Raw genomic sequence first — 26,000 nt, 5'->3', positions numbered from 1 at the left:
CTCCACATACCACGGGAGTGGCCCTAGAAAAGGCAAAATAAAATAAAATAATAAAATAAAATAAAATAAAATGATGGCTATGTTTACAGCAGCACTGCTCACAATAGCCAAGACATAGAAACAACCTAAATGTCCAGCAAGAGATGAATGGATAAAGATGTGATTCATATACACAATGGAATACTTACTACTCGACCTTAAAAAAGAATGAAATAGTGCCCAGAAATAGATTCACACAAATATTTTCAACTTTTTGACAAAGAAGCAAAGACAATTCAATGAAGAAAGGACAGTCTGGGAGTTCCTGTCATGGCTCAGCAGTGAAAAACCTGACTAGTGTCCATAAGGATGCAAGTTCAATCCCTGGCTTTTCTGTGGGTTAAGGATCTAGAGTTGCTATGAGCTGTGGACGTAGATCGAAGACACAGCTCGGATCTGGCGATGCTGTGGCTGTGGTGTAGGCAGGCAGCTGTAGCTCTGATTCAATCCCTAGCCTGGGAACCTCCATGTGCTGCAACTGCGACCCTAAAATGCAAAAAAAAAAAAAAAAAAAAAAAAAAAAGGCAATCTTTGCATGTGACTGTCTGATTGTTCTAGCACCATTTGTTGAAAAAAATAAAACCTTTTTTTGGCCACTCTGTGGCATATGGAAGTTCCTCAGCCAGGGATCAAACCCCACTCCATAGCAGCGACCCAAGCCACTGCAGTGGTAATGCAGGATCCTTAACCTTGTACACCACAAGAGGACTCCCACATGCAAAAATAAATAAATGTAGACACAAACCTTATACTTCTCATAAATATTAACTCAAAATGGATAATAGGAGTTCCCACTGTGGCACAGTGGGTTAAGAATCTGACTGCAGCGGCTTGGGTCACTGCAAAGTCGCAGGTTTGATCCCTAGCCCCATGCAGCAGGTTAAAGGATCTGGCATTGCAGCAGCTGTGGTGTAGGTCGAAGCTGTGGCTCAGATTCAATTCCTGGCCCAGGAACTTCCATATGCCATGGGTGTGGCCATTTAAAAAAATAAAAGGATCATAAACTTAAAATGCAAACCTTATAAGACTTCTAGAAAATAACACGCTTCTAGAGAATGTCTAAGTGACCTCGAGTTTAGCAATGAGTTTTTAGATAACATCAAAAGCACAATCCATGAATGAACAAAGATGATCAGTTGAATCCATCAAAGTTATAAACTTCTGCTCTATGAAAATGAAAAGGGCAGAGACTGAGAGAAAATATTTGCAAAAGACAAACCTACCAAAGAAGTTTTATCTAAAATACATAAATCGCTATTAAAATTTAACATCTTCAAAAAGGAATATACACTGATGGCAAATAGGAATATAAAAAGAACCCCAGTATCAGGTGTTATTACAGAATTGCAAATTATGAGATATCATTCCACTTCTGGAATGAACAAAATCCAAATCACTGACAACACCTACAGCTATGAGGATGGGGAGCAAGAGAACTTTCATTCATTGCTGGTGAGAATGCAAAATGATACACCCACTTTTGGGTGATAGATTGGGAGTGTTATAAAGCTGAACATAATCTCCACCATACAAGCCAGGTTAGTAATTGATCACAGTTATAAATTGATAACACTTTCCTTATTCGGGGTTGTATGTATTTTCAAGTATTACTTGTGTAATTTTGAATAGCTAGCTTACTCCCTCCCTCTCCCTCTCCTGTTCACAAAATTTACCCTTTTATGTAATACTGCTTCCATCTTGTAGTTTTTTTCTATTTCACAGTGGAATTCATAACAGTTGTACCTTCACTTCTCTTGGCAGCTGTGTTTTAAAAGGAACACTTCTTGAGTGGCCATAAACCCTCCCTAACCCTCCTCCACCACCTCCCCACCCCCACCTGCACGTCTTCTCCTGAATGTTAAAAAGAAATTCAAACATTCGGAAAAACAGAAATAGTAAAACAAGCATCATATACACCTATTACACGACTTAACAATTCTTAACCTACTGCCATATTTGCTTCCTCAAACTGTTCTGCTTAATTTTTAAAAAGTAAATTCCACCGGAGTTCCTATTGTGACTCAGCAGGTTAAGAACACGGACTAGTATCCACGAGGATGTGGGCTCCATCCCTGGATTCGCTCAGTGTTGCCCTGAGAGCTGCATAGGTGGCAGATGCCGCCCACCTCCCGCCTGGCTGTGCATGGGCGGCTGATTAGACTCCTAGCCTGGGAACTTACATGTGCCACAGATGCGACCCTAAAAATGGAAAAAAAAAAAGTAAATTATAAATACATGATTTCATAACTGCAAATATTTCAGTATGTAGCTTTAAAAAATAAGATCAATTTCCTATATCGTCCGAATATTATGGCACTATCCAAAATAATGGTAATTTTCCTTAGTAATTCTTAAATCTAGTCCATATTCGTGTTTCCCAAATTGCTGTCTCTGGCTCTGTTATTTTTTTCCAACCAAGATCTGATGGAAAAAAATACTTTGCAATATGTTATATCATAACTTTTAAGTCTGAACCCATTCCTGAGAAGAGTCGCCAGCGATCAGGTCCAACTTCAAGACTTCTAGCTTTCTAACTTTACCTCCTACGGTCTCAAGGATTTATGGGAAATGTAGTCTTGAATATTGCCCGCCCGCCGCTCAGCACTCCGGGAAAGGGTCCTCGGAGCTCATTCTGCGCATGGGAACATCGAGCCCCTCCTACTCCCCTCCGCCTCCTGGGACTGAAAAAGAGATCTCGGCCATTTGGGGTCGGTGCTGGAGCCAAGGCTGCTATCCGGAGGTGAGAGCCCCGGGATCTGGCTCTACGCGGCGTGGGGTCCTGCTAGGTCAGGTAGCTTGTGTCCGGGGAACCGGAGCAGGAAATCCCGGGACCCTCCGGGCGGGCCCGTCCCTCTCCCAGACCCCTAGTCCGGGCAGGTCCTGCCCCGCCTGCTCCAAGGGCGCAGGTAGGGCCGAAGCCTTGTCCCGAGGAGATGTATTTGGTGCCGGCCCGGTGCAAGGATCGCAAGCAACAGGAGAAGAATGCACCTTTATAACGTTCACCATGAACATGTGCAGTTTTTCTGAGAATTAAAAAAGGTGTCTTCTGCAAAACATTTTGTCAAGTGATTGTAATCATCACTGTGTAAGCTGCTATCATAAGACTTTTTTCCCTTTGGTATTTCCCTTAACCCTCATAGCAGGTCTGCTTGTCTTTATAAACATGCCATTTTTTTTTTTTTAAAGTGAAAGTAATTTCATGTGGGCGGAATGATATATCCCGGGACACAAGCTGGAGGGTGAGAAGTAGGATGCAAATACGAATAGATTTTTCTTTGTATCTCTTGCTCTTCCTAATATCCTCCCTGCCCCGGACTCAGAATTGCAACCTTTGGAGATCATGGCAGCCTGTCCCCAAATTCCAGAGACATGATTGTAAAATGCATGCTGACAGAATCTTGCCATGTGGGAAATATATACTGGGGTTTGTGGATTCTCTCCAGAGCTCCTGGACAGAGCTGTAGTGAACCGGCCAGGCCATCTCGATTTTCAAAACACAGTCTGATCATCTAATGCAGTGCTGGCCAATAGAAAGATAAAGCAAAATTAATTAAAAATTTTTTTAGTAGCCACAGTAAAAAGAAGAAAAGGTGAGGTTAATTTCACTAATATATTTAATTCAGTATAGCCAAAATATTATTTTGACCTGGGCCACTAATCTACACTTCAGGTGTAGAAGTCCAATGCAGCTAATGGCAACATACTGGTCAGTACATTTCTTGTGAATTCCCCAAACGTCAAATTTGGAGTGTTAGATGAAGGTTTCAAATAAAGTGAATTTGTTTCTCTGGCCCCTCTGGAGCAAAGTAGCTCTTTTAAGGCAGGAAGAGGGAGTCTCAAGAACAACTGCTACTTTGAAGAACAGCTCTTCTGACACCTCATCACAGCTTCAGAGCACAGGCAGAAAGTTCTAGAAAGGAACAGGTTGTAAGTTGCTCCACCAGAAGCTGTTCTTGATCCCAATGTAGCATGAGTCAGACTTTGTGATGTTGTCACAGCTGGACCATCACAGACTGTGACAGTGGACACTGTGGACCAACTTTGAGAAGGTGGTAACCAGAGATTGCGAGGGATGGGCGTCAGGTGGCACAGGAAAAGACATTTTACAGGATGGCTGGTAAGGACCTGATATCCAAGGAGGGTTTAAGAAGGCAGAACTGATGAAATCCTGAATAGCACCCAATTTTCTTCATTTCCCCCTCACTCTTTCCACATTTTGAGCTGCTCTCACTCCATGAGCATAACCAGATGCCATGTTTGACGATGGATATGGATGTAGAGGAGTTTTTTTCTGTTTCTGAACATAGAGAATAATAAAATGACAGTAGAAGAAGGGTTTTCTACATTGGACCCTTGGAAGCCCCAGAATACTGGGTCTCAAATGAATGATTTTTTGTAGAATCACTGGGTTCTGTAGGGCAGAACCAAGCACAGTGATGTTTATTTCCACAGCTAGGTACTATAAACATGTTATCAAGATATCTTTTCTTAGAAAGTGCAATCTCTCTCTTTTTTTTTTTTTTCCTTCAGTCTTTTTAGGCCTGCACCTGAGGCATATGGAAGTTCCCAGGCTAGGGGTTGAGTTGGAGCTGCAGCTGCCAGCCTATGAGATGGCCTGAGCAATACAGGATCTGAGCTGCATCTGTGACCTGCATCTGTGACCTACGCCACAGCTTTTGGCCAAGGCTGGGTCCTTAATCCACTGAGCAAGACCAACTAGTATCCTCCTCATGGATACTAATTGGGTTCTTTACTGCTGAGCCACAACAGGAACTCCAGAAATTGCAGCCATTTTAAAACAAACGATTAAAAATATATTTCTTGCATAGAGCATTCCATCTTTATTTCAGCTCTAACTCAAGGCATAAACTCAAGAACTTGATTAACAATCCAGCCTGAGTAGTTTCCTGACAACATTACTTTTAATGAAGGTGGAGGATGTCACCTCCCATGTACCTGAGTTTGTTTAACCCATCCTCTTTTGTTTTATTTTTGTTGTTGCTTTTTATTATGGGGATTTATTATTAGAGGGGAACATAAATTGTTGATTCATTGATAAAAAGCAGTTTACCTGACTTTGAAAATTCAAGGTTAAGGTCAACATAATCGTATCAGAGATGCACATGTCAGGTGGTGCTGCCTTTGTGTGGTCCTTCCTGTTCCGTCTCAAGCATGTCAAAAGGAATGTTCTACAGGAAGTCTTTTCTCTAGCTGGTGTTATGAGATTGTTAGGCAGATGTAAATAGGAGTTGTAAGACAGATCGGGTTTCTCATGATCCATTTCTCTTTTCTCCTCCCCAGCTAAACCTTCACAGGTCTTTACATTTTTCCAGGAGCAGTAGAAAATGAACATAGCTCAGGTGAGTTGAGTTTTTAGTAACCTGTTTGTTTTGCAGTGTATTCTATAAGGGCTTAAGTGTCTGTGCATTAACATGGAAGAGTAGAAATAGATCAGATGCATTCAGAGAAGATATAAAAATACCATTAACCCTTGAACAACATGAGGTTGAATTTCACATGTCCAGTTGTACATGGATTTAAAAAAAAAAGTAAATACTGCATTGCTACACTCAAATACTAAGTACTCCTTTATCTGTAGTTGGTTGAATCTCAGAATGTGGAACTACAGATACAGAGAAAGTGTGTATTCAGAGGACTAAGTTAAATGAAGATTTTCAACTGTGCAGAGGGTGGGCACCCCTAATGCTTTAATTGTTCAAGGATCAAATGTACAGATGAATAGGGGAGCAAAAGTGGCGTGTATATATTAGCAGACCCTCTGATACTACAAATTTAGCTAATTGGAGTTCCAAATTTATTTCTGAGGGTGTTTTTTTTTTTTTTTTGTCTTTTTGCCTTTTTCTAGGCCCGCTTCTGCGGCATATGGAGGTTCCCAGGCTAGGAGTCTAATCGGAGCTGTAGCCACCAGCCTGCGCCAGAGCCACAGCAACGTGGGATCTGAGCCTCATCTACAACCTATACCACAGCTCATGGCAACACCGGATCCTTAACCCACTGAATGAGGCCAGGGATCGAACGCACAACCTCATGGTTCCTAGTCAGATTCGTTTCCACTGTGCCACAGCGGGAACTCCTGTACCACATTTTCTTAATCCATTCGTATGTTGATGGACATTTAGGTTCCTTCGATGCCTTAGCTATTCTGAATAGTGCTGTAAATATCAGGATGCATGTATCTCTTTGAATTATAGTTTTGTCTGGTTATATGCCTAGGAGGGGTATTGCTGGATCATATGATAGTTCTGTATTTAGTTTTCTGAAGAACCTTCATACTGTTTTCCGAAGAACCTTCATACTGTTTTCCGTAGTGGTTGTACCAATTTACAGTCCCACCGACAGTGTAGGAGGACTCTCTTTTTTCCACATCCTCTCTAGCATGTTATTTGTAGACTTATTCATGTTGGCCATTCTGAGTGGTGTGAGGTGGTGCGTCATTATGGTTTTGACTTGCATTTCTCTCATAATTAGTGATTTGGAGCATTTTTTCATGTGCCTACTGGCCATCCATATGTCTTCTTTGGAGAAATGTTTTTTGAGATCTCCCCATTTTTCAGTTAGGTTATTTGTTTTTTGTTGTTTGTCGGTTGCCTCATTTGCAACTGTTTTCTCCCATTCTAGGTTGTCTTTTTGTTGATGTTGTTGGTCTTTTTTTTTTAAATTAAAAAAATTTTTTTTTTATGGTTTCCCTTGCTACAATAGCTTGGAAGTTTGATTAGGTCCTATTTGTTTATTTATTGTTTTTATCTCTATTGCCTTGGGAGACCGACCTAAGGAAACATTTGTACAGCTTATGTCAGAGGATGTTTTGCCTATGTTCTCTTCAGGAGTTTTATGGTGTCCTGAGCTTATGTTTAAAGTCTTTAAGCCTTCTGAGTTTATTTTTGTGCGTGGTTGGAGTGTGTGTTTTAGTTTCATTCATTGTGCTTTTCAGTCTTGGCTCCTCGTCTTTTTGACAGTTTGATTGCTGTTGTCCCGATGCGGATCGCTTGCTCTGGGTTTATACTACCTGAGGTTTGTTGAGTTTCTTGGATGTGTAGAGTTTCTTGTTTTCCATGAGATTTGCAAATTTCTTGGCCAATATTGTTTCAAATATTCTTTCAGATGTTTTTTCTCCTATGTCTGGGACTCTCAGTATGCATATATTTGGGTTTTGTTTTGTTTTGTTTCTTGTCTTTTTGGGGCTACACCAGCTGCATATGGAGGTTCCCAGGCTAGGGGTTGAATCGGCGCTACAGTGCCTGCTTACACCACAGCCATAGCAACACAGGATCCAAGCCACATCTTCGACCTACACCATAGCTCACAGCAATGTCATATCCTTAACTCACTGAGCAAGGCCAGGAATAGAACCTGCATTCTCATGGATACTAGTCAGATTCATTTCCACTGAGCCATGACAGGAACTCCTGTGCATATATTTGTAAACTTAATGTTACCCCATAGTTTATTTTTTGTCTTTATTGTTTCTCATGTTGTGTAATTTCAGTGGGCATATTATCCAGCTCTTTCATACTTTCTTCCACCTGTTTAAATCTGTTGTTCAACCCCTCTAGTGAAAGTTTTGTTTTCAGTCTTTGTACTTTTCAACTCGAGCTATTTACTTCTTTTTTTAAAAATCATGTTCATCTCTTTATTGAGATTCTTTATATAGTGAAATATTGTTATACGTTCCTTTGGTCCTTAGACATTTCTCCAGGTCCTTGGCTGTATTTAAAATAGCTGATTTAAAGTCATTGCTTGGGAGGTCCAGCATCTACTTCCTCAGGAGCAGTTTCTATTGCTTACACACTTTTTCCTGCATAGATGTCTTACTTTCTTATTGTCTTGATAACTGGACGTTTTAAATAGAATAATGTAGCAACTCAGGGAATCCTAATTTCTCCCCTCCATAGTAGTCATTGTTGAAATTTATTTGTTTAGTGACTTTTCTGAGTTAATTCTATAGAGCCTGCTTGTCATCTGTTCTTGGGAAGTCTTTACAGAAATTTCATTAAATTCTTGGAACCAGGAAGTCTCCCAGTCTTTGCTAAGGGGCTTTGTGCATGTCAGGGCATTCTTTCAATGGTCAGATAGGCAATTTACAACTTTGCATTAGCCTTCACTTCCTTCTTACACCAAACCTCAAGGTCACTTAGAGAACCCAAGGTTTTATATCTTTCCAGAGCATACTTAGAACCTGTGCATGTGTGTGGCCTTCTGATTCTCAGAAATACATGGGAGTCTTCAGAACCTTATGGTAACTCATTCCCCAGCTTTTCCTTTTAAGCTTTTTGGTTAGGCCATTGTTTGCCTCAGGTAGCCACAAAGTTAAACAAATGCCTTTAAATGTTTTTGACCAGTGCCACTGAGGCTGAGGCTTTTCACACTATGAGAGCTCTGAGTTAGCTCAAATAAAGACATCCTTGTGAGTAGAGTCTTTCAGGGAGCCTCCAAACATACCAAATGAGGAGTTCCTGTCATGGCTCAGTGCTTAACGAATCCGACTAGGAACCATGAGGTTGCGGGATCGATCCCTGTCCTTGCTCACTGGGTTAAGGATCCAGTGTTGCTGTGAGCTGTGGTGTAGGTTGCAGACGCGGCTTGGATCCTGCGTTGCTGTGGCTATGGCCTAGGTCGGCAGCTGTAGCTCCAATTCAACCCCTAGCCTGGGAACCTCCATATGCTGTGGGAGCGGCTCTAGAAAAGGCAAAAGGACAAAAAAAACCAAACAGACCAAGTGAGTTTTCTTGAAGTGAGGCTTTTTTTTTTTAGGGCCGTACCCATGGCATATGGAAGTTCCTGGGCTAGGGGTCAAATCATAGCTGCTGCTTCTGGCCTATACCACAGCCACAGCAATGTGGGATCTGAGCTGCATCTGTGACCTGTACCACAGCTTGTGGCAATGCCAGATCTTTAACCCACTAAGTGAGGCCAGGGATTGAATCCTCATCCTCATGGATACTAGTCAGGTTCTTAACCCACTGTGCTACACTGGGAACTCCAAAGTGAGGCTTTGATAGTACTCCAGCCTAGTTCTGCTGCTTCAGTGGTTGCTGATTTTAACTGTAATTGCAGATTGTTGGTTCTTAAACTGTTGCACAGAGAGGAATAGAAACAGGCTAAGTTGAAAGGATACAATGTCACTTTTCTTAGTGTGCTTCAGTCTTTTTTTTTCTTCTTGTATAAATGTTCCATAGATTGCCTTTAGTTACTTCTACAATTTTTGCTATTTTTTCATTGCTTATTATGGAGGAGAAAATTTTCTTGGATCGCTACCTCATCATTTTCACTCATGTCACTTTTTACCTTACTTTTTTTAAAAATTCAGTTGCTTTTTATTAAGCCAGATATTAAAGAAGTTGGCAAAAATGAAAACAGTGACACTTTTCTCATTAATTTTTTTGTTTTGAGAAATATAGTTGTCTTTTTTTAAATTTTTTTTTATTTTTTCTTTTGGATTAAAGTAAATTTTATGAGAAGTGTTGCTTTTCTTTTATTCATTTATTTTAGTTACCAGCTCCTACCATTTAGCTTCACACAGAGGAGGTATTTACTCAGTTAAGACTAAAGACATGAATGAATAAACAGTTGAATAAATAACACTGGGGAAAGGTGATTTCTGTCCTCTTATCTCTTAATCCAGTTCCATTTCTTTCTATTTTTTTTTTTTTTTCACTTTCTGCTGCATCCATTGCCATATGGAAGTTCCTGGGCCAGGGATTGAATCCAAGCCTCAGATGTAACCTATGGCACAGCTGTGGCAACAGCAGGTCCTTAACCCACTGGGCCACAGCGGGAACTCCCATTTCTTTCTAATTTTATTGTGTTGAGAATACCTCTTGATACATTTTTCTGTGTACATTACAGTATTGTTATCTATAAGCACAACACTGTACAGCATGTTTCTAGAACTTAATGATTTTGTATAACTGAAACTTTATACCCATTGAAATAGCAGCTCTGCAATTGTCCCTCCTCCTACCCTCTTTTGCTGTGAAAACTTTCTCTTTTCTCAGTTTCTAAGACTCCACCTTCATGATTTTTTGTTATTACTCTTCAGAAAACTTCGTTGGCTTTTTGGCCTCTACTTTTTTCTGCCAGCCTCCTTAATATTCATGATTCCTCCGGTGCTATTTTTTTCTACTTTTCTTTCCTCAATCTGTGTGTGCTCAAGTGGTGGACTGATCACTTCTGGTAACTTCAGTTACCTTATAAATTGCTAGTAAATCCTTAAAGCTTGTCTTCACCCTAGACCTCCCTTCTGTGTTCTGAAACCAAGTGTATCCTCATTAAAGGAACAGTTCAGGTTTTATGTTCCACAGACCCTTTAGTAGCCGCCTGAACAGATCTGTCTCATTAAACTTCTAACACACTGTTTTCCCTCTTTCCCAAATGTCATTGTTCGGTAGCAGCATTCGAGAAGCTGCTTATACTGCTAGATGGGTAGCTGCACAAGAAAGTAGTATCAGATTGGTTGCTGCTTCTGCTCTCCGGTTATATTCCTACATCTGTCACTTCAGTGTTGGTTAGTGTTCTTTCGTACCTGCCCTTGGTAAGTTGTCCTTTGCACTCCATGTGTTCTATACCTTAAGTTCAAATCTGTACAATATCTCCACAGTTTATGTGTATCTCTGACGCGTCTCCCATTATTTATGGTGAGGGTGTCCAAGGAGGGCTTGAACAGTCTAGAATTTTCTAGAATACCCAGGATAATCCCATGGGATATTGAAAAAGCATTGTAAGAAGTCTCTTTATATTGAAATTTTTAAAATAAAAACCTAAATATATAAACTATATAATATCTAAAACCTAAATATGTAAAATATATAATACATAAAAACCTAAATAGATAAAAATGAACTATAGTCAGTTAAAAATCTTTTTAACTGGATAGAGTTAAAGGCAAATTAAGTGAAAAATAGGCATCCTTGGGAGTTCCTGTTGTGGCTCAGCAGTAACAAAACCCGACTAGTATCCTTGAGGACACGATTTCAATCCCTGGCCTCACTCAGTGGGTTATTAAGGATCTGGCTTTGCCATGGGCTGTGGTGTAGGTCCCAGACACAGCTCAGATCTGGCATTGCTGTGCCTGTGTCTTTGTGTCTTAGGCCAGTGGCTGTAGCTCTGATTCAACCCCTAGCTTGGGAACTTCCTGAGGCCGCAAGTGCGGCCCTAAAGAGACCAAAAAAAAAAAAAAAAAAAGCCATCTTTATTATGATTTGATTTAAAGCCGAAAAAGTCAACAGGAAAAGCAGTAGTCCTTAAAGGCATTTTCTTTGTTACCCAATTCTGAACAGAATTTATCGTCACAGGGATCACTGTCATTTGAAGATGTGACTGTGGAGTTCACCCAGGATGAGTGGCGGTTTGTAGGCCCTGCTCAGAGAAGCCTGTACAGAGCTGTGATGCTGGAGAACTACAGCCACCTCGTCTCCTTGGGTGAGCAGACCTTGCCTCGTGGCTCCTTCTGGAATATTTCCTTTTGTAAACAATTTTCAAAACACATAGACCCCCCCTGCCCTGCCGCAAAAAAGGAGTTCTCTTGTAGCGCAGCTGGTTAAGGATCCCGTGTTGTGTCACTGCTGTGGTCCAGGTGTGATCCCTGGTCCAGGAATTTCCACATGCTTTAGGCATGGGCCCCCAAACCCCAAACGAACCAAAAAAACCCCACAGGGACCCTTTATAGAGATTGATGTTATTCAGGCTTTTGATTAAGAAGTCTAAGGTAGCTGAAACCCTTAGAGAAATAAACAATGTGTCATTACTTTCCATGGAAAACTTGAAATGAGTGCATTCATTTTGCTCCACCTTCAGAAACTAAAAAGCCTACATCTGGTGTATGTATAGCTTCAGTTGGTACTTTTGCAGGGTGTTGCATTACCAAACCCCAGGTGATCTTCAAGCTGGAGCAAGGTGAAGAGCCCTGGTCCTCTGAGGAAGAATTCCTAAACCAGAGCATCCCAGGTGAGTGAGCACTGAGCCAAGAAAATACCTGGGGTAGTTAGACCCTAGAAGGGAACACTTCTGAAAGTTTTTTTTTTGTTTTTGTTTTTTTCCTTTTAAATAGATCTTTGAGGTAATTCATATGTCATACAATTCACCCATTTAAAGTGTACAATTCACTTGGAGTTCCCTTGTGGCATAGCGGGTTAAGGATCCAGTGTTGTCACACTGCAGTGGCTTGGGTTGCTGCTGTGGCGCAGGCTCCATCCCTGGCCCAGGAACTTCCTCATGCTGCAGGTGCAGCCAGAGAAAAAACTGTACAATTTACTGGTTTTTAATAGATTCCTAGATGTATGTAAATATCACCAGTCAGTTTTCTTCACCTCAAAAGGAAACCCCATAACCTTCAGCTGTCACCTGCCTATCCCCTGTCTCCTTCCGTGCTAGCAGCTACTAATCTACTTTCTGTCTCTATAGATTTTTTAATTCTGTACAGTTCACATAAATGGAATCACACATTATATGGTCTTTTTGTGATCAGTTTTTTTTTTTCCACTTAGCCTTGCAAGGTTCATATTGTATCATGTATCAGTACTTTACTCTTTTTCATCACTAAATAATATTTCATAGTCTGGATATACCGCACTTGTTTGTCCATTCAGCAGGCAGTGGACATGGCGATTCTATCCTTTGCCTGTTGAGCAATGCTGATACAAATGTTCATTAACAAATGTTTGCATGGACGTATACTTTTCTTTCTCTTGAGTTTATACCTAGGAGTAGAATTGTTGGGTTATATGGTAACTCTGTCTGAAGGACTGCCAGACTTTTCCCAAGTGGCTGTGATGTTTTGCATTCCTCATTGACAGCATGTGAGGGTTCTGATTTCTCCACATCTTCACTAACACTTACTATCTAACTTTCTGGCTTTTTAATTCTAGCCATCCTATGAAGTGGTATATCATTAAGGTTTTGATTTACAATTCTGGACTAATCCGCTGGGCTGGCCTAACAAAATACCAGCTTAAACAGCAGAAATAGGGAGTTCCCAATCGTGGCTCAGTGGTTCACGAATCCAACTGGGAACCATAAGGTTTTGGGTTCAATCCCTGGCCTCGCTTAGTGGATTAAGGATCCGGCATTGCCATGAGCTGTGGTGTAGGTTGCAGATGCAGCTCAGATCCTGTGTTGCTGTGGCTCTCGCGTAGGCTGGTGGCTACAGCTCTGATTCGACCCTTAGCCTGGGAACTTCTATAATGCTGTGGGTGCAGCCCTAAAAAAACACACACACACACACACACTCACACACACACACACACAAAAAAAAAAAAAAAAGAAGAAGTGATCTGCATGCCAACTGTAAATGAAACTCAAGAACTCAAGAACTTGATCAGGGAAAAGAAGAGAACATTCAGAGTATAACTGGTTGGGGCAAAAAAAAAAAAAACCCCAAAAAAACAGAAGTATATTTTTCACAGTTCTGGAGACTGGAAAGAGAAGATCAGGGTGCCACCAGGGTTGCAGATGCCCTCCTTCTCACCGTGTCTTCGCGTGGGTTTTCCGCTGCGCCTTCATGGAGACAGAGAGACCTCATGTTTCTTCCTCTTCTTCTTCTTTCTTTTTTTTTTTTGTCTTTTTAGGGCCGCACCCATGGCATATGGAGGTTCTCAGGTTAGGGGGCAGATCAGAGCTGTACCAGCTGGCCTACACCACAGCTACAGCAATGCAGGATCTGAGCCACGTCTGCAACCTACACCACAGCTCACAGCAGTGCCACATCCTTCACCCACTGAGCAAGGCCAGGGATTGAACCTGTGTCCTCATGGATGCTAGTCAGATTCATTTCTGCTGAGCTACAATGGGAACTCCCATTTCTTCCTCTTCTTATAAGGACAGCAGTCCTATAGAATGAGGACCCCACCCTTATGAACTCGTTTAACCTTAATTACCTCCCTAGAGTCCTTGTCTCCAAATACAGTTACATTGGGCATTAGGGCCGCAACATACTGAACAAATTGTCCATAACGATTTCCCTGATCACTAATGCTGTCAAGCGTCTTTGTTTTCATGTGCTTATTGACCTTTGTCTAAACTCATAAACAATCCGAGGAATTTTAAAAGTTATAATTTCAAAATAATTCCCCAGGTTAAAAAATGAAATTACTTTGTGTGTTTATTGAAATTTTATTTTGTGAAGCCATTTAATAGACAGCATAACATAAAGACTGACATAATTTAGATCAGGAATATCTCCCAGTCACTAAATGTTAGTGATTGATTCATACTGATTGGCTAAAAATGATATCCCTCAATAAATACCTTACAAAGATTGTAATAAAGGAATGGTAAAGTTATTAAGTCAATAAAAATAAATAATTTAGAAACAATAAGTGCTGGAAAGGGTGTGGAGAAAAAGGAACCCTGTTACACTATTGGTGGGATTGTAAACTGGTGCAACCACTGTGGAAAGCAGTATGGAGATTCCTCAGAAAACTAAACATAGAACTACCATTTGATCCAGCAATCCCACTCCTGGGCATCTATCCAGAGAAAACCACAACTTGCAAAGACACATGTACTCTAGTGTTCATTGCAGCACTATTTACAATAGCCAAAACATGGAAACGACCTAAATGTCCATCGACAGAGCAGTGGATCAAGAAGGTGTGGTACATATACACAATGGAATATTACTCAGCCACTACAAAGAACGAAATACCGGCATTTTTAGCAACATGGATGTACCTAGAAAGTACCGTGCTAAGTGAAGTCAGCCATACAATGAGACACCAACATCCAATGCTTTCACTGACATGTGGAATCTGAAAAAAGGACAGACTAAACTTCTTTGCAGAACAGATGCTGCCTCACAGACTTTGAAAAACTTAAGGTCTCTGGAGGAGACAGTTTGGGGGGTGGGGGGATGTGCTTGGGCTGTGGGATGGAAATCCTGTGAAATCAGTTTGTTATGATCATTATACAACTACAGATGTGATAAATTCATTTGAGTAATAAAAAAATAAAAATAAATAATTTAGGATATCATATTCTATTGTCATTCAAGTTTGAATTTAGGCAATAAAAGCATTAACTCAAAAGCAGGTCGTCTAGCTCAAGAGCACAGTTTAAAGAAAACCTTTAAGCCTTTCAATGATTGCACCAAACAGTATGATATAAGTGATCATAAATCACAAAATAGTGGAGTTCTAAGAACTTAAAATTCACTAGGAGTAGGAGATTATATCACATCTGATTGAATAATAGATACTGTGGACATTAAATAAGTCTCCCTATAGAGGATTAAATGATGATTGTGTTAAAGTGAAACATACTTGCTCTTCCAAATATCAAGGCTTTGTGGAAAGCCCAGAGTAGTTAAGTAGTAAGTAGTTTGGAGCTGGGAGTGGAATAGTTTAACAAATTAGTGAAACAGAAAAGGAGGCCTAAGAACAAATATGCTTTGTAGACGGTTGGTCTTTGACAGGTGGTACTATCCCCAAAGAACAGTGGAGAAAAAAATCCTGAGGCAATCTTATGCATCAAAATAAGAAAATTGCATTCAGGTGGCTTTGAAACCTGATTATTAAACCAAAACTAGAAATATTCTATATGATGATACAGAAAATATGTTTATGACTCTGCTTAACAAAAAGAATTAACAAGATAAAAAACCATTAACCAGGGGAAAGATGGAGTAAATATATTCTTTTCTATTACATCCACTAAGTACAGTTAAATATTACTTATATATTTTGTACATATAAATAAAACAAACATAAGATGCTGAAAGTTGGAAAAAAGAATGATGATAACATCTTAATAGTAAAGTCTTCCAATGTGTAAACAATATATACCTCTACATTTATTTAGGATTTCTTTTATGAGTGTTTTGCAGCATACTGATATGCTTTTTTTTTTGTTTGTTTGTTTTTTGTCTTTTTGCCTTTTCTAGGGTGGCATATGGAGGTTCCCAGACTAGGGGTCGAATCAGAGCTGTAGCCATCAGCCAACACTACAGCCACAACAACTCAGGATCCAAGCCTCATCTGCCACCTACAACCCCAGCCACAGCAACTTGGGATCCTTAACCTTCTGAGCAAGGCCAGGGGTTGAACCCGAAACCTCATGGTTCCTAGTTGGATTCATTAACCACTGAGCCACAATGGGAATTCCTTTTTTTTTTTTTTTTTTTTTGTAAGTGCTAAGGTAACTCATATTATTTATCTGATTTCAAATTTCAGTTGTTTGCATATGATTGGATTTTGTGTCTTGGCTTAGTATTTTGGCCTTGCAAAACTTATTAGTTCAAGGAGCTCTTTTGAAGATCTTTATGTGACTGTCTGTGTAGACTAACTGTGTATCTTCATTTTTATTCTTGCCGTATTGCACTGCTTCAATAAATGTGTTGAGAATAAACCCCCTTGTCTTTTCCCCAATATTAGAGTTAAAGCATTCTCTCTCACTCTTAAGTATAATATTAGCTGTAGGCTTTTTTTGGATTCCCTTTGAGTTTTGTGAAAATTTTTTGCCTTAATTCATATGATTTTGTGGTTTTAATTCCACAAATGATTAGTATAGTGGATTATATTTATTGATTTTGTTGTTGTTGTTATTATTGCACCTGTGGCACGTGGAAATTCCCAGGCCAGGGACTGAACCCATGCCACAGCAATGACCACACTGGATTCTTAACCTGCTGAGACACCAGGGAACTCCTATTGAATTTTTAAGTATCCCAACAGTTTGCATTCTTGGGATGAGTCCCATTTGATTCTGATTTATTATTTTTATATATTGCTGTGTTCTTCTGGCTACTTTTTTTTTCAGGATTTTTTCACTTATGAAGTATATTGGTCACTAGGTTTCTTTCTTCTTCTTCTTCTTCTTCGTCGTCGTCTTTTTCTACCTGTGGCATGTGGAAGTTCACAGGCCAGGGATCGAACCTGCACCACAGCAAGCAACTAGAGCCACAGTAATAACCACACTGGATCCTTAGCCTGATGTGCCACCAGGAAACTTCTAAGTCTCTATTCTTGAATTGTTTTTGTTAGGTTTTGCTTGAGGATAATATAGACCTCATAAAATGTTTAGGAAACATACCCTCATCTTATATTTTCTAGGAGAAATTATATAAAATTGGTATTATTTCTTACTTAAATATTGGTGGAACTCATTAGTTAAAACGGTCTTAACCTGGAGGTGTTTTGGAGAACCACATGTTTTTTGTTTTTTTTTTTTAACCACATTTTCAGTTTCTTAAATAAATACTGATCTATTTGGATTGTTTCATTTTTCTCCAGGGAGTTTGGTTGCTTTGTTTTCTTTTTCTTTTCTTTTTTCTTTTAATTGGCTATACCTGTGGCATGTGGAAGTTCCTGGGCCAGGGATTGAATCCTGCCACAGCAGTGACAGTGCTTTATCCTTAACCTGCTGCGCCACCAGGGATTGTCCTGTTTTATTTAATTTTTCAAGACATTTGTCTCTTTCATATAAATTGTGAAATTTATGGGCCTGGAGTTTCTCTTAATATTCTTTTATAATGTCTTTTGTGTCAATAGTTATAGTCTCTTTTGCATTTCTTTCTGATTATTGATAATGAGTGTCTTTTTCCTCTGTTGGTTTTTATCATTTAAAAAAGTGTGGTCAGTGTTCCCATGGTGACAAAGTGGTAACAAACCCAAATAGTGTCCAGGAGAACATGGGTTTAATCCTTGGCTCCACTCAGTGGGTTAAGGATCCTACATTGCTGTGAGCTATGGTGTAGGTCACAGATGTGGCTCGGATCTGGCATTGTTGTGCCTGTAGTGTAGGCTGGCAGCTACATCTCCAATTCCACCCCTAGCCTGGGAACCTCCATATGCCACTGGTGGGGCCCTAAAAAAGACCGAAAGAAAAAAAAAAAAAAGTGTGGTCAAAGACATAAGCTTTGGTTTGATTGATTTTTCTCTATTGTTTTCAATTTATCTTCTCTAATTTTTACTGTTTTTTCTTTTGCTTTCTTTATTCAACCTCTCTTTGTCTAGTTTTTTAAAGTAAAAACTTAGGTAACTGATTGGAGGTTTTGCTTTTCTAATATAAAAATTTTAAGCTATAAATTTATTTCTCTTCACTGCTTTAACTGCATCCCACAAGTTTCTATATGGTTTTGTTTTCATTTATGTAAAATATTTAAATTTTCTATGAGGTTCCTCTGACCCATGAGTTAATTAGAAGTGTATTAATTTACAAATAGTTTGTATTTCTCCAGATAACTTTGTTACTGGTTTCTAGTATGATGATTTCTCTGTGGCTTGAAATCGTACTTTATTTGACTTCTGTTCTTTTGTATTTGTGAATATGTGTCTTACAGCCCTGCATGTGGTCTGTCTTCATGAATGCTTCATGTGCATTGAGAATAATGCGAATTTAGCTGTTTTGTTTTTTGTTTTTTGTTTTTTTTTTTAAATAGACTGTGTTCTTGGGTTTGAGGGTGTGGTTTTTACAAATGCTCCTTTATCTTTTCTAACCCTAATATTGGGCCTACCATGTATTCCTGCCTCCTTTCTTATTTATATGCTTCTTATTTTCTTCTTTTCTTCCTCTACTTGCTATGGATTGCTACCCATGCCCTAAAACAGATTTGGTACTCTTGCTCTTGCAGATTCCATAGAGTAGGTAGGCAGAATTTTACTGGCAGCTGTTGTTATCGTCTCATGTAGTGTTCCATTAATTGAACTTTCTTCAGATTCTTCATAATTTTTCCTGTGATCTGTTGGTTTGGCTCACAGAGGAAAATTTTGAAAGAGTGTCAATCCTTTATATCTGTGGCAGAGCCATAGAGAAAAGGGTTCCTTTTTCTTTTTGGGTTGAGTAGGATGAGTATTGTCAAAAAGGTTTTTTTGGAGAGTTCTCTTATGGTTCAGTGGGCTAAGGATCCACTGTTGTCACAGAAGCAGCTTGGGTCACCACTGTGACACCGGTTTGATCCCTAGCCTGGTAACTTCCATGTGCCACAGGCATGGCTGAATGAATAAATAAATAATAAATAAGTAATAAATAAATAAGATTATTTTAAACAAAAGTTTTTTGTTCCATTGGATCGTCTCTTTTTCTCAGACCTTTGGCTAGAAGGAACAGACTTCTTGGAGCTCTTATTGTCTCCACCTATTGTTGGCTTTGTTTTTCAAGCTTTTTCAGCACTATAGTACTGCATAGAAGATATATAGGATACAGAAGGAAAAGCCTTGAAATTCTTTGCCATCTCATTCCTTATGTCCTAAAGTCCACCTTCATTCCATTTTTTAGCATCTTCATTTGTTTGCCTTTCTTTTTTTTTTTTGTCCCGGAATTTTTAATTGTAAGAGGATGGGAAAATGAGGTTGCTCCATCTCGGCCAGCACTGGAAATAATACCTGTTTGTTTGTTTGTTTGTTTGTTTGTTTGTTTGTTTTTAACAGCATGGAGTAGGAGTAAGAGAGAGTCTCTCTTCCTGTCTGTGTGTGTGAATTATGAATTTTTGGAAACATGTCCAGAAACAATAGAATATAATACGTATGACGTTAAGCCTCTCTCCATAGGAAATGTAGGATTCACAGGTTGTTTTCAATTTTTCTCATTTTAGGATATTACAAAGTTGATGACCATATTGAGGAGAACCAGGAAAAACAAGAGAAACATTCGTGGCAAGTAATATTCATTGATAACAAAATATTGAGTAAAGAAGAGCAGAAAGTTCTAAAGAAACCATTTAATCTTGATATAACTCCAGATTTTTCAGGAAAAAGGCCCTCTAAATGTGACTCGTGTAGAATGAATTTGCCAGTTGTTTCTGAATTAATTATTAGTGATGGGAACTATTCAAGAAAGAAGAGTGATTGCATAAATGTATGTGAAAAGTTGCAGCTGGATATTCAGCATGAGAAAACTCATACTGGAGAGCAGTCTAACGAATATAATACAAATTTGAAAGCAGAAGATCATCATCAATTTCAAACTCTAGAGCAGTCTTTTGAATGTCATGAATTTGGAAAACTTTTACTTGATAAGGCTGTCTGTGTTACAGCTAAGAGTTTGCTAACAGAAGAAGAATCCTGTAAGTATAATGAATTTAGGGAAAACTGTGATAAAGCAACTCCTTTCAACTGCATAAGAACTGGCCCAAGGGAGAAATGCTTTGATCTTAATGGATGTGGTAAATCCTGTGACAAAACCACTGTTGTGGAATACAGTGAAGTTCCCATGGCTCTGACACACTATGAATGTAATGAAAGTGAGAATAACTTAAGTAGGAATTCACCTTTCACTCAACCTCACAGAACTGCTATGGGACAAGGGGCTTTTGAAAGCAGTATGTGTGAAGAAAGCTTGAGCCAGAGCTCAGCCCATATGGTACATCAGAAGACACAAACTAGAGATAAATTCTGTATTTATAATGGATTTACAAATGCCTTCTGCCAGAAATTAGACCTCACAATACATCAGAGATCTCACACAGAAGAGCAGTTCTACCATTGTGATAAAGATGGGAAATCCTCCCATCAAAACTCAGCCCTCAGTGTACATGAGCAGTGTGACACAGGAGAGAAATCATCTGAACTTACTGAATGCAGGAACTCCTTTTACCAGAAAGCACACCTCATTCATCATAAGGGGACCCACCCAGAGGAAAAACTTCATGAATGTGAAGAATATGGGAAATCCTTTTGTTCAGATTCACATTCTTTTCATTCTCCTGGAACTCATACAGGGCTCAGTCTCTATGATTGTAATGACTGTGGGCAAACTTTTGCTGATAATTCAACCTTCAGAAGACATCAGAGAATTTATATGGGGGAGAAACCCTATGAGTGTAACGACTGTGAGAAAACCTTTGCCCATAATTCAACCTTCAGAGCACATCAGAAAATTCATACTGGAGTGAAACTCTATGAATGTAATGAATGTGGGAAAACTTTTTCCCAGAAGACACACCTCAGTACACATCAGAGGACTCACACAGGTGAGAAACCCTATGAATGTAATGACTGTGAGAAAGCTTTTGCCCATAATTCAGCCCTCAGAGTACATCAGAGAATCCACACAGGGGAGAAACCCTATGAGTGTAACAATTGTGAGAAAGCGTTTGCCCACAAGTCAGCCCTCAGAGCACATCAGAGAATTCACACAGGTGAGAAACCCTATGAGTGTAATGACTGTGAGAAAACTTTTGCCCATAATTCTACCCTCAGAGCACATCAGAAAATTCACACTGGGGTGAAACTCTACAGATGTAATGAATGTGGAAAGACTTTTTCCCAGAAGACACACCTCAGTACACATCAGAGGATTCACACAGGTGAGAAGCCCTACGAATGTAGTGAATGTGGGAAAACCTTCTCCCAGAAATCATACCTCAGTGGACATGAGAGAATTCACAAAGGGGAAAAACCTTATGAATGTAATGAATGTGGAAAAACTTTTGTCTACAAAGCAGCCCTCATTGTCCATAAAAGAATTCACACAGGAGAAAAACCCTATGAATGTAGTGAATGTAGGAAAACTTTCTCCCAGAGGACACACCTCTGTGCACATCAGAGAACTCACACAGGGGAGAAACCTTATGCATGTAATGAATGTGGGAAAAGTTTTGCCGATAATTCAGCCCTCAGGGCACACCAGAGAATTCACAAAGGGGAGAAACCCTATGAATGTAATGAATGTGGGAAAACTTTCTCCAAGACATCGCACCTCCAAGCACATCTGAGGACTCGCACAGGGGAGAAACCCTTCGAATGTAAGGAATGTGGGAAAGCCTTCTCCCAGAAGTCCTATGTGAGCGTGCATCAGAGAATTCACACAGGGGAGAAACCCTATGCATGTAACATATGTGGGAAACCTTTTGCCCATAATTCAACCCTCAGAGTACATCAGAGAATTCACACAGGTGTAAAATCCTACAAATGTAACGAATGTGGGAAAACTTTCTCTCAGAAGTCACACCTTAGTGCGCACCAGAGAATTCACACAGGAGAGAAACCCTATGAGTGTAACGAATGTGGGAAAGCTTTTGCCCAGAATTCAACTCTTGGGGTACACCTGAGGATTCACACCGGGGAGAGACCCTATGCATGTTACGAATGCGGAAAAACCTTCATCCGTAAGGCAGCTCTTAGAATACATCACACCAGGATGCACACCAGAGAGAAAACCCTTGCATGTAATAAATTTGGAAAGTTCTAAAGGAAGTTATACTTTTTAGATAACACAGAACAGAGAAACTCATGTCACATGGAGGCAGGTGCATTTTCCACTAGGCACATAGCTTGTCTTAGTTTCCCAATCTTTCTTTCATCTGAGTGGGGCCTGGTCCCAAAGTATGATGCTATTACATTTAAGTCTGGCCTTCATAAGTCACTTTACATTCTTCCTGTCCGGTGTTATACTGGAATGGAGAGATTTTCATTGCAGACTTGGGTGCTATGTACTTAATATGATAGAGAACAAGGTAAAAGCAGCCAGAGTCAATAACTGGGTGAAACAATTCTCCACTAACAGATCCTTGCCAGTTTTTGTTTTGTTTTATTTTATTTTTTAAGCGAGAATTAAGCGTTTACTCTCTTGAGCTCTTACAGATTTCAGTCTGTTGGTTAAATGCACATAGCTTAGCCAGTTGGATTAAACCCTATGAATAAATGTCAGATCTACAAGAATTTAACCAATCATGGTATATCAAAGACTCTATTTGGGGAAGGAAACTTCTGTCAATATCCTAAATGATCAGAAGCCTTTGGTAAAATCAGAAATCTCAGGGAAAAACACAGAAGCCTTCTCAGCAGAGTCGGCTTCATTTAACATCAAATAATTAAGATTAGATTAAAATATTATATTTTGATAAATGACATTTTAAAACAAATACCGAGTTTGCTTTAGATAAATTTCTTTTTTCCTGAGGAAACAGATGAGTTTCAGAATTGAAGATAAAAATTCTCAGCTAGAACCGATGTACCAAAACTGTGTCTTACATGTAACACCAACCTTTACAGAAAAATATGTAAGAATATATTTATCTGTACACAAACTCCCTGTGGAATGTGAAGTGTTTGGGGGGTTTTTTTGTTTGTTTTTTGTCTTTTTTTGTTTGTTTGTTTTTGTTTTTTGTCTTTTTAGGGCCACACCAGTGGCATATTGAGGTTCCCAGGCTAGGGGTCTAATTGGAGCTATAGCTGCCGGCCTAAACCACAGCTCACAGCAACGCCGGATTGCTAACCCACTGAGCAAGGCCAGGGATTGAACCTGAGTCCTCATGGATATTAGTTGGGTTCATTAACTGCTGAGCTAAAACAGGAACTCCTGTAACACTAATTTTATAGAGAAGTACATAATATGTTTATCTGTACACAAACTTCCTGTGGAATGTGACATCTTTAAGATCGAGGAATAACTTGAATTCTGTGGACAACACCAATAAATGTGTATCTGTATGAATCTGTGTAACAGAGGATTTGTTATTGCTAATGAGTTCTAGTAGAAGGTAGTAGCCATGCCTGCTCTGGGCCCATCACTTTCCCTTCTTTTTTTAATTTTACCACCCAGTGGCATATGGAGTTCCCAGGTCAGGGATCAGATCTGAGCCACAGTTGTGACCAGTACTGCAGCTGTGGCAACTCGGGATCCTTTAACCCACTGTGCCGGGCCAGGATTGAACCTGTGTCCTGATGCTGCAGAGACACCCCCAACCTGCTGTGCCACAGTGGGAACTCCCGCTTTCCTTTTCCTGGGTGATAGTTTATGTCCTTCTGTTGGGCCTCTTTAATTTTTTCTAGTTCCTGCCTGAGTCAGAGCTCATTTTCCACACTCAGTGTCAGGACCCAAAGTAGCAGGTAGGTTACTGCCGCTGTAGCATGTCTGCTTTCTGACCTTAGTTTCTTTTCCCTGCTGCTTTGGGTAGAATCTCCAGCAATCTTTGGGCATTTGGGGGGCATCCCTGGACTCATGCACTGGTCTGAAACATTCCAAAAACTTGGCTAGGTCTCCGCATGTGGAAAAATCTTGGGCTTTCTTCTGCTGACAGTGGGCTTTCCCTTGACACCATCCCTTCCCCCGTGCCTGTTTTGTTTTGGGTTCCCGGCAGGCTTGCCATTTGTTGGGAGGCAGATATATTGAAAAATATCCTCTGCACTGAGAAGGAAGTTTGAGACCCAGAAAATGAAGCCAACGTCTCCATAAAGTACAATTATGAACTTTATTGTGGGTAACTTGGATGAGGGCAGATGGATGGTCCAGAGGCTGCACCATGGTTTGCAGCTGCACCATGCACTGCTGAGAAGGGTGTGGGGGACTTAAAAATAGAATCTGGCCACCAGGAGAAAAATCTGTCCACACAAACTGGAGCCACGGTTATTTCCTCTCCCTGGGGAGGAGGGGAGTAACCATTAACCATCTGCATCAGCAAAAGGCATTCTTCCAGTTTTCATATCAGATGGAGGCAAGGGTAAAAGTTGATAGGAAACTTACCTGGCTTGAGCACAGTCCTTGTGTGTTAGGCTAAAGCTCAATCATACAGATAGGGGAGGGGGTAGGACTGTGAGCCTAAGTTGGAATTGACAAAATGAAGTCAGTGTTGTTCAGCCACACACATTAGACATGTGGAAGAAAATCTATAGGAACTCTTTTTTTTTGTCTTTTTGTCATCTCTTGGGCCACTCCCCAGACATATGGAGGTTCCCAGGCTAGGGGTCCAATTGGAGCTGTAGTCACCAGTCTATGCCAGAGCCACAGCAATTCCAGATCCGAGCAGCGTCTGTGACCTACACCACAACTCATGGCAATGCCAGATCCTTAACCCACGGAGCAAGGCCAGGGATCGAACCTGTAACCTCATGGTTCCTAGTCGGATTCGTTAACTACTGTGCCACGAAGGGAACTCCTAATAGGAACTCTTATAAAAGCAACCCTTCTGAGGAAGAACAGTATTGATTGGAGTACAAGTGGAAAACTGGAAAACAGTTCTGCTGAAAAACAACCTGTTTCCAAACAGCAATATGCTTCTGATAGAAGATAACCAAACAGCACAGGCAGAATGTAATCCTGTCCCTAATGAGAGAAATAGGAATGAGACTCTTGTTAGATTAGTCCAGAAACCAGAGAAGGTTATTAGTGACCAGGGAAATAGATCAGAAACCAACAAGTACACCAAGAAAGTCCTTAGCACGGAAAGTAAGGGAAGGAACAAAAGAGACCACTGTATAAACTGAGCATAAGAAAAGAACTCAATTACATGCCATATGGACAAGTGACTCAGGAGAAAGACAAAGATTATACATTGAGGAACAGCCATAAAGCCTAAATCTACAGAACTGCCAAATTACCAAAAAAATGTGTACACACAGTAACAAACAGTTAAATTTATAGATTGCTTTGGGTAGGATGGTCATTTTTAGCATTATTAATTCTTCCAATCCAAGAGCATAGAATATCTTTCTTTTGCTTATTACACGTCTTTCGCCTCCTTGGTTAAGTTTATTCCCATGTATTTTATTTTATTTTGCTTTTTAGGGCTGCACCCTCACCATATGGAGGTTCCTGGGCTAGGGGTAGAATTGGAGCTGTAGCAGCAGCTGCAGCAACTTGGGATCCGAGCCGTGTCTGCAACCTACACCACAGCTCACAGCAATGCCGGATCCTTAACCCACTGAGCAAGGCCAGGGATCAAACCTGCGTCCTCATGGATGCTAGTCAGATTTGTTAACCACTGAGCCACGATGGGAACTCCTATGTATTTTTTATGTGATTTTAAACAAGATTTTTTTAAACTTTCTTATATTTCCTCATTGGTGTATAGAAAAACAACAGGTTTCTGTATTTTAATCTTATATCCTGCAATTTTGCTGAATTCATTTTTAGTCATAATAGTTTGGGGGTGGAGACTTTAGTGTTTTCTATATAAAAGATAACATTTGCAAACAGTGAAAGTTTTACATCTTCCAATTTGACTGTCTTTTAATTCTTTTTTAAACATTTTCTTTTCTTTTCTTTTTTGCTGTGCTTGTAGCATGCAGATG

The 26,000-nt window shown here is 39.9% G+C and overlaps 1 protein-coding gene across 8 annotated transcripts; it reads left to right on the top strand.

Annotated features, from left to right (window-relative positions):
* The first annotated feature begins 2,668 nt into the window (after nt 1-2,668).
* ZNF658 (zinc finger protein 658) lies at nt 2,669-23,424 on the top strand. 8 transcript variants are annotated; one of them, XM_084979850.1, is made up of 6 exons: nt 2,669-2,779; nt 5,341-5,399; nt 10,449-10,591; nt 11,352-11,478; nt 11,908-12,003; nt 19,583-23,424. In XM_084979850.1, exons 4-6 carry the CDS (start codon nt 11,445-11,447, stop codon nt 22,177-22,179), a joined length of 2,727 nt encoding a protein of 908 aa, XP_084835976.1. In that variant the 5' UTR covers nt 2,669-2,779; nt 5,341-5,399; nt 10,449-10,591; nt 11,352-11,444; the 3' UTR covers nt 22,180-23,424. The 8 variants fall into 8 exon arrangements, with proteins under 8 accessions (XP_084835976.1, XP_084835975.1, XP_020920367.1 ...); XM_084979849.1 differs by lacking the exon at nt 10,449-10,591 and having other exon boundaries at nt 11,371-11,478; XM_021064708.2 differs by lacking the exon at nt 10,449-10,591.
* The last annotated feature ends 2,576 nt before the right edge of the window (nt 23,425-26,000 follow it).

The sequence above is a fragment of the Sus scrofa genome, chromosome 10 (assembly GCF_054392235.1).
Source record: "Sus scrofa isolate SSC_HxYL_T2T_F1_AM1 chromosome 10, Sscrofa_HxYL_maternal_Yorkshire_Landrace_v2.0, whole genome shotgun sequence".
Taxonomy (NCBI): Eukaryota; Metazoa; Chordata; class Mammalia; order Artiodactyla; family Suidae; genus Sus; species Sus scrofa.
This window is presented reverse-complemented; position numbering and strand designations above follow the sequence as displayed.